General features: G+C 33.9%; 1 protein-coding gene and 1 pseudogene across 5 annotated transcripts; one reads left to right on the top strand and one right to left on the bottom strand.

Moving 5' to 3' along the window:
• Positions 1 to 270: 270 nt before the first annotated feature.
• Positions 271 to 4,056, top strand: LOC106333004 (sugar transporter ERD6-like 15). Of its 5 annotated transcripts, XM_013771482.1 has the most exons (18): positions 271 to 448; positions 544 to 606; positions 708 to 797; positions 929 to 988; positions 1,130 to 1,195; positions 1,566 to 1,631; positions 1,751 to 1,826; positions 1,943 to 2,007; positions 2,152 to 2,244; positions 2,322 to 2,405; positions 2,479 to 2,563; positions 2,651 to 2,694; positions 2,806 to 2,868; positions 2,980 to 3,039; positions 3,115 to 3,168; positions 3,496 to 3,555; positions 3,633 to 3,747; positions 3,856 to 4,056. In XM_013771482.1, the coding sequence occupies exons 1-18, from the start codon at positions 308 to 310 to the stop codon at positions 3,969 to 3,971; spliced, it is 1,401 nt and encodes a 466-aa protein (XP_013626936.1). In that variant the 5' UTR covers positions 271 to 307; the 3' UTR covers positions 3,972 to 4,056. The 5 variants fall into 5 exon arrangements, with proteins under 5 accessions (XP_013626936.1, XP_013626937.1, XP_013626940.1 ...); XM_013771483.1 differs by lacking the exon at positions 929 to 988; XM_013771486.1 differs by lacking the exon at positions 1,566 to 1,631.
• A 1,179-nt stretch (positions 4,057 to 5,235) lies between these two features.
• Positions 5,236 to 6,817, bottom strand: LOC106330060 (annotated as a pseudogene).
• Positions 6,818 to 9,423: the final 2,606 nt, after the last annotated feature.

Here is a 9,423-nt window from a genome sequence, read left to right as displayed (position 1 = left end):
TTTTTAATATAATGTCAGTTTAATAAGTTACTGTATTTTCCAAGCCAATTTCTCAAAAAAAGAAAAATTGACCTTCTCAAATATCTTAACTAAATGATTATTTTAAAAAAATGTGTCCATGAAACAGAAACATAAAAGGAAACACGATTTTTGTGTTTCAGTTCCGCATTTCTTGCTTCACGAAACCAACGATCATCCAAACTCACATCAAATCTGTAGGTTTAAATATTCGATAAAGACTTATTCTACCCTGAAAAAAAAAATCAAGACTAGTGTAATCGTATTGATAATATCAGTATTCGAAAAAATGGCCGAAGAAGTTTCATTATTATCTTCTCCTTCTGAATCATCTACTTCACTTCTGTCTGAAATATCAAATGCTTCCACTAGAGCTTTCGTTCTTGCCTTCACTGTCGGTTCTTGCGGCGCCTTTGCCTTTGGATGCATCGTGAATTCTTCTTCATCTTGACTGTTTTTTATTCTTCAATTTCTATTAATTTTTGGATTTTTGCATGTCGTAATAACTAAATTTATTGATCACAGATCGGATATTCGGCTCCTACACAGTCCAGTATCATGAAAGACTTGAATCTCTCCATAGCTGATGCAAGTTCAATCCTGTCAATTTTTGTTTATTTCCGGTTATCTTTCCGGTTGATTTTGGTTCATCTAGTTTTCAACTATTATTTTGTCCATTTTGTTCTCAGTACTCACTTTTTGGATCGATATTGACTGTGGGACTAATACTTGGAGCATTAATCTGTGGGAAATTAACAGATTTGGTTGGTCGTGTCTACGTAAGTAACCACTTGACAACAAAGAATTAGTTCTTATTTACAAATTCGTTTTCATTATTTAATTAACTTATAACAAACTGAATTTGACATTTTTGAATATGATAACCTTTTGCGATTCTTTTTTTAACCAGACTATATGGATCACTAACATTCTTTTCGTAATCGGCTGGTTTGCTATTGCATTTGCCAAGGTTTTTTCCTATTTTTGAGTTTCTTCTTTATTTTGTAGTGTTCAATTCCAATAAATGAGAAGCTCTCTGTCAAGTCGATAAATGATTTTAATTCTTTCATATATCTTATCACTATTTTGTTCTTTGATATTTTGAGAAAAGGCTGTTTGGCTGCTCGATCTGGGAAGGTTGTTGCAAGGGATCTCGATCGGAATTAGCGCATATTTGGTATGTATAGATGCTTAACCACTTTCTATCTGATTTCATCTTATTTTATGTACTGATTTTATATATATTTGAACATATTTTGCTTGCAAAATGTAAGGGTTTTTTTATAGAGATTTTTCGATTTGGTATATTCGAAATGTTCTAATTTGGTATATTCGAAATGTTCTATGAACTTTTAAGACTTGAAATTGAATTTATTGAAAATAAGATTAAATATTTGGATATATGTATTTTAGATTCTTTTTATTTATTTTCTCAAAAGTGTTTTATGTAGTTTTGGTATGAGATCTTTTGTGATAAATCATATAATCTGATAGCTATTTATCAATCATAGGGACCAGTTTTTTTTTTTTTTTTTGATCAACCATAGGGACCAGTTTACATTACCGAAATAGCACCTAGAAAATTGCGAGGAGCTGCTTGTTCCATGTCGCAGGTAAATCAAGAAAACCATTATCTTGAAAAGTATAAGAATGTAGTGTTCCTCATTTGGATATATTAAAAATAAATAAAAATTAGTGTTCCTCCGACACAATTTTCTTATACCTTCTGCAGTTATTTACGGGCGTTGGTATATCCGTCGTTTATGCACTTGGAACAGTCGTTGCTTGGCGCAATCTAGCAATTTTGGGTATGTAAATGAGATCACTTCTCATCAAACGTAAAAACAATCGAACTTTCTCTTTTTCCTTAGTGGACCAAAACATAATAATTGTACTGACGGTTTTGCCTTTTGGCTTTGGACAGGTTCTATACCTTCTCTTATGATTCTGCCTCTTCTTTTCTTCATCCCCGAGTCTCCTAGATGGCTAGTACGCATTTAGTTATTTTTTTCATTTATGCTTATGTTAACATGTTAGATTATTGGTATTACTTCCAAAAGAAAACATTAAAATAATGTTTCTGTCGAATGTTCTATATACTGAACAGAATAACCTTGAAAATATGTTCTGTAGGCTAAAGTTGGGAGAGAGAAGGAGGTTGAAGAGATTTTGTCAAGATTGCGAGGAGAAAATTCTGATGTATCAGATGAAGCAGGAGAGATATTAGTAAGCATCTATATGCATGAATAATCATAGGATCAATGTATATATTTTTTACTACACAATATTTTGATGATCATCAGGCATATACAGAACATGTTAAACAACAAGGAGATGATCGTGGTTTCCTCAAGTTGTTTCAGCGAAAATACGCGTTCTCACTTACTGTAATTACTCTCAAGACATTGTTCTTGTTCTTCTTCTATTTTCTTGATTTAATAAACCGTTTGGTTTACACAGATTGGAGTTGTTCTTATAGCTTTGCCTCAACTTGGAGGTCTTAGTGGTTATTCTTTTTACACTGAGTCTATTTTCATATCTACCGGTAAAATAACTCTTCTTCTTCAATGAAATCTTGATTTTTATATATTTATTTACCTTAACGATAATTGTCGATAATTATGAGGATCAGGTGTATCGAGTGATGTTGGATTCATATCGACATCTATAGTTCAGGTTTTACCGATTTCGAGTGACCTTGTTTAGAATTCCTAAGTCCTTTCGAATATATATATTATATATACGGTATATATGCTTTTACTGATCATTATATACACACTCTTGTAGATGCTTGCAGGCGTTTTAGGTACTGTGCTTGTGGATGTATCCGGAAGACGTTCACTCCTACTGGTAAAATAGAATTTAAAACTCTGTAGCGTAAATGTATATAACCATAGGTGATAGGTTAGTTTCTTCGGTTTCTGAAGAAACTTAAGGTGAAATTTTTGAGTGATTTTCTAGGTTTCTCAAGCTGGAATGTTCTTGGGCTGTCTTGCCACAGCCATTTCATTCTTCTTGAAGGCATGCTTACTATTACATCTACTTTACTAACCCTTTTTTGGTTGTTGTTTCAAAACGGATTCTCTTATTGCGCAGGAGAACCATTGCTGGGAAACAGGAACACCTATATTGGCTCTGATTAGTGTCACGGTAACTAATAAATAAGATAAAAAAAAAATTAAATAAATCGAATCATTTTAACTAAAATAAAAATAAACAGTTTTTTTGACAAAAAGTCTCCAAGTTTTGTTTGAGCTTTAGAGTTATATATAGATTTAGATTTAGGAGTTATATAGTGTTTAGTTTTCACGACTTAGGGTTTTGTTTAAGATTTTGAAGTTTTAGTTTTAGAAATAAACTATTTTGTTGATTTATAAAAAGATTATAGCCTATTCTCCTAGCTAGTTTTAATATAAAGTATATGATATATTCAAAATTCTGCGGTCATAACTATGATTTGCGTCTTTATTGAAATAGTTATACTTTGGATCATATGGATTAGGCATGGGATCAATACCATCGATCATAGCATCAGAGGTTATATTATTAAAAATGTTTTTTATAACATGTGAATGTTAAGTTTATTATAATTCATTTTCTATTATATGTTATAGATTTATCCAGTAGATGTGAAGGGGGCAGCGGGAACAATGTGTGGCTTGGCCAGCTCTATAAGCTCATGGCTCATTGCTTATTCCTTCAGTTTCTTGTTTCAGTGGAGTACCACGGGTAATCTTTTAATATTATGTAATTTAAGATAAAAGTAAACGACATTGTAACAACTATTAGATTTTGAAAATAAAATAGCTATTAAGTTGTAAGTTTATTAAACTGCAGGAACATTTCTGATGTTTACCACAGTGACTGGCATTGGATTTGTGTTCATAGCTAAGCTTGTTCCAGAGACTAGAGGAAAATCTTTAGAAGAAATCCAATCTCTTTTCAGTTTTTAGTGATTCTCCTCGTGAAGGTTCTACAATATCAACAAACATCTCCCCCCAAAATAGAAAATTATGGGTTACAACTTCAACTGTTTTATTAGTAGGCAATCCATCGAAACAATGGGAAAGCTTTACCATTTTGTATATGCTTTTATTTTATAATCTGGAATTGTTAGGTATCAAATCTGTGTCGTGGGATCGTGATGAAATTCATAACTTGGATAATGGATGGACCATGTACAATAACATTTTTCCTAGAGTATTTTGACTTTTATTAAATTATGAATTACACAAAATTCCGTATATAAAAGAGAATACAAAGTTTTTCTTGTTTTAGATTAAAATACAAACTATATACAAATAAAGTTTTAGTATTGACGCAAATATACTTCATGATCATTTGCTATAGTAAATTTCTCTCTCTTTTCCACAGAGCGTTTTGTTATTGCACACTAAAAGTTCTATAAAAATAAAAGTTTATAATGATTATCCGACATATAATAGTTAATCATCCAATCGTTAATCAAAATGTGATAGTTCATCAAATTAACCATAAATTCAATAATTTGTAACGACTTAACATAAGAATTTTTAACAGTTCACTTAAATGTCCAACATTCTTCTTTAGTTTAAGTGTAATCATAGAGGCGCTAATTAACAATACGCTAAGCAATATGGATAAATGTAGATATCATAACGACTAAATTTTCATCTTAATTATATGCGTCCCTAATTATATTGCATATAGACAAATTTCTATACTACATTAGTAAGTGTTTATATTTGACTATTATAAACTATGTGCTTATATCCATTCATGAGAGCTATACAATGCCACATCCAAATTTTCTTGAAATGGCTACATATCATAGCTAGATTACAAAGCCACGTCAAAATGTGTTTACTAGGGTTCATCCACGTATATAAATATTTAAAAAAACTAATATATTATAATAAATAGATATTTAGTTTTAGTTTTAAATCAATTTATAATATATATATATATAATTTATATATAATTTTATATTATTTTAATTAATTAGACATATGATTTTGGATATTTATATCTAGTCGGTTTGGTTATTTTTTCGGTCAACAATCAATTGTTTATCACTTAGGTATATTGAATTCCATCTATTTCTCCGAATTCAACTACGATATTTTATAGAGATATTCATTATTTTTTCTACTTATGCGAGAGAAGCATAAAACGTTAAAATAGTTTATCTAAGATTCAGACCAAAGACAGCGTTACTTAACATGTCTGACAGTGGCTTCAGTCGAACACAAGCTGGCAGATAGGTGAACGCCTGAACGACAATGCCAACTCCTTAATCATCTCAAGTTTCTCCTCGGGGTGTCTGGGTTTAGAGGAGATCGTCACCTTTGTTAGACTAAGGCTGTTTCTTAAGATAAATTCCACCACTTCTTTCTCTTCTTTTGTTCCTTCATAGTTTGTCCATTCCACAGTTTCTAGACTTGTTAACAAACATTCGGGAACTAAACTTAGTTCGCTCCAGATGGGATTCGGTTGATCAGCCTGATAGCCCTGTTTCTGAGATAAGCAGTACAAGAGAGGCATGTGAAATTTAAAAACAATCAGGCCAAAGAGACAAAATGAATTGGGTTAAAATTTACATATACCTGATAAAGTTGGAGAGATCGTGATTTAGGTGAAGCTCTGAGCATACACATAAGTAGGTTCAACCACTGTGTCTTACATCTGCATAGCTTAAAATTTACCAGACGGTGGAAGACATAACCACTAGGATATGCATTCAAGTCCATGGGGGAAGAAAGATTCGTTTAGTCTTTGTTCCATTACTAATTCTGAAAAGAAGAGTAAAGAGTAAAAATACCTTTGAGAATGATAAACATAAACAGAGATCCCTGACTGAAGTTATAGAACTCAGAATCTTCCAAGAACAACTATCGTAAAAGTCAAAATCTGCCGTTACAATGTTAGGCATTTCATTCTTAACGACACAAAACCCCTGAACAATCATCAATAGTCAACGTCTCCAAAGAAGGAGCATCCATCACAAACGCTTCCCCACCGTAGCTATCTTTGTGATAACGCATATATAAAATCTTTAGAGAAGGCACTCTCACGGTTAAAACGGTAACGTTGTCATCAGGACATCGATTCACAAACAAGTCTTCAAGAATGGGACAATTAGATAGAAAAGCCTGTTGACAGATTCATCACCACTGGGTATATGATGTAATCAAGACACAATTTCTTGAGAGATGAGAAAGACACGGAGGAAGCAACATCAACAAGAACCATGTTGTTGAGTTTCAACGTCACAAGGATTCCGGATACGGTGTACAAGCTCCTTGGAATGATGGCTGGATAACCAGCTCACGGACATGGCGTCTAGCTACGGTTCTAGCCCATACTCCAATATCCACAGCACTAGACTCTTGAGAAAGCTTGAAATGCAAATAGTCTAAAATTGGAGCCTCGTGCAGAAGCAAGGATCTGTCTACAAACCTCGAAAAACTTTCTTTCTTAATATTCTGATGGCGATCATCGTACAAAAGTCTTGGCACAAGCCATCCATAGAAACTGCCACCGCTTAGACAAAACCATTGTGGCCACAACATCTTTCGTAGTCGGCAGAAAGGACAAAATCTTCAAAAGCAGAGCTTCAGGCAGCTGACCTATCCTATCCATCTGAGATCAGATTTCAATCCCAAGCTTTCAGCTTCTGCATGCAACACACCAAAGCCTGAGAAATTTTATTTATTTTTTAAAAAAAAATCGAACAAAATGGTTGTGAAATTCTACACAAACTAGTAATGATTCATTAGCAAACCTTAGCAGCGACGTACATAACGACCAACAAAGAGAAGGAGAACCAAGTGAAATCCAGGAAAGTTAATTTTTTTTTTTTTTTGAATTATACAGAGGTATTCTGACCCCACAGAAGTGATCCAGACTAGTCACGTGTTGCCACGTGTCGGTCCCCTGTCCCTGGCGATGCCGAAATGTTAATTCCCCAGTGACCGGGATTCGAACCCAGGTGGCGGTACTCACAACTGTAAGCCTTTTGCCACTAAAACTAGAAGCCCGGGTTACCAGAAAAGTTATTCATGACCTAAGAGCAACATTATTGCAAGGACTTTAAGTTGAGTCCTTAGAATTTTTTTATTAATATTGTTATGGTTAGGACACTGTTATGGGACTTTGTTAAATGTGGTGATTATTGGTGGGACTTTAATTTGTCCTTAGCTACATAAATTATTTATTTTAGTACATAGCAACATAGAACTAATGTGTTTAGGATAAAACATATAACATTTTAAATTATAAAAAATATGAAATAGACAAACATTTTATTCATTTCATAGAATATTACAAACATATTTTTATAAAAAAACAGAAAATCATACAAACACCATAAATAAAACAAAACAAACATTTTATTCAATTCATATAAATTTAGAAATTATATGTCATTTGGAAGATGTCCAAATTTAGCCCATATATATTCAATCAAATCATTTTTTAATTGTTGATGGGTTTGTCTATTCCGAAGACTTGTTCGACGATCCATTGTATTGCCGAGATGTGAAGGCATATTGACGGAAAATGAATCCTCATCTTCTCTTTCTTGAAATTCAAAAGCGTTATACTGAATGAATGATGCTCGTTCATCTTCGACAATCATATTATGGAGTATTATACAAGCTCTCATAATATTTGATATTTTTTCTTTATCCCATAACTTAGATGGATTTTTGACAACGGCAAATCTAGCTTGCAGGACTCCAAAGGCACGTTCAACATCTTTTCGAACAGCTTCTTGGGATTTAGCAAATAATGAATTCTTCGGACCTTGTGGTAGTCTGATAGATTGAATAAAAGTCGTCCATTTCGGATAAATATCATCTGTCAAATAATAAGCCATATGGATACCAAATGTCGAGACAAACCTTAGACGACTTCGACCCGTGCTAAAAAAATGCCAGTTGGCATGTAAGGACCGAAAAGAGAAGTCCCGTATTAAGGCCCGTCCTTCATTTTCTCTCATATTTTTTATTTTCTTTTAAGCCCAAAATACCTAAGTACGAGCCCAAGGACGTGTGATAATCTTGCTCTAAATCTTTACTTTCTTCGACACTGACACCATTTCGTGTAAGAAATTATAAGAAAAAGTAGAGGCTTACGGAGATTGGGACGATGTGGTTATGAAGCTGATTCAGTGGTCGTCACTCGTCAACCTCAATTCAAAGCCGTGGCTGTGGGGGGTGGTGGGGACACGGAGGACACAGAGATCGATTACGTGGCGTGAAGTCTAGTCGGTGACCAATCTCCCTGCAACCTCGACGTAGTCTTCTTCTTTTGGTTTTCTTCTTCACGTCTTCAACCTTGACGCACGCGGAGCCTCCGGTCACAATGCTTTGTACTCGCATGAACTTGACTCCACAACGTCTACGTCGTCGATGAATCTCTTTATCCACCATGGGCTTCTCTCTTCTATGACAGGAGCTCGAATTTTTCATTAAACCAGTGCAGTGCGCCTCCACCGAACGCCTATCCAATTTCTCCTTCTGTCGACGTGCCTTCATCTCTCCTCTGCGACCTCCGGTGAGGTGCGGGAAAAGTTTTCCCGATCGTTTGCAAAATCCTCTTCCCAGTTTTTGTTGACATTCTTGGCTTGACATTTAACTCACGGCCGCTCCATCTCTTTTTCTGTTTTTTTTTCTTCTCTGTTTTGTTCTTTTTATTCTCTGTTTTTTTCTATACTTGTTTTGTTTGTCTTAACACAAGTTTTTGTTTGTTTTAGAAAAAGAAAACACTAGCTTTGGTTTATTTTCTTGCCTTTGTTAAATACTTTTGAAGAGAAAAGAGAGAACTCGTTAGTGTTAGATGTCTACATTATTACTTTCTTGCATTGAAAATAAAGTGATCTCTTTTATCTCTACCAAAAAGAAAATACGAGAGAGAAAGTTTTTGTAAGTTGAAATACAAATACAAAAAACAGAGAGAGTGCAGAAACAGTGTTAAATGAACAAGAGAACACAAAATTAAAAAAAAGACATTGTGGTGTTTGCAATGTTTTCCTAAGATACAAAAGAAAACATATTTGCAATGTTTTCCTAAGATACAAGCCTCACGATCACTCTTAAAGGAAATACTAGGCAACATGATGTTTAAAACTCTAGAATGGGGATGTCCTAATCTAGCATGCCACAATACATCTTTAGGGAAATCAGAAATGGAATTTAAAGCATGAGATAAATCGGCAGCAAGCTTAGTATTTTCAAGCAAGTACAAGTCTCCCTTGGTGACACTTTTGCCAAGCAACCTACTAGTTTCAATATCCTGAAAGTAGACATCATTAGGAGTGAAAGTAACACTGCAATTCAAGTCATTAGTAGCTCTTTTAACTGATAACAAGTTTGAGGTGAAGCTAGGCATATAGAAAGCTTTAGAATCTTTGTTAAACAACCT

Source organism: Brassica oleracea, chromosome C3 (genome assembly GCF_000695525.1).
Source record: "Brassica oleracea var. oleracea cultivar TO1000 chromosome C3, BOL, whole genome shotgun sequence".
Taxonomy (NCBI): domain Eukaryota; kingdom Viridiplantae; phylum Streptophyta; class Magnoliopsida; order Brassicales; family Brassicaceae; genus Brassica; species Brassica oleracea.
The sequence above is the reverse complement of the archived record's forward strand: the minus strand, read 5'-3'. Positions and strand labels throughout refer to the sequence as shown.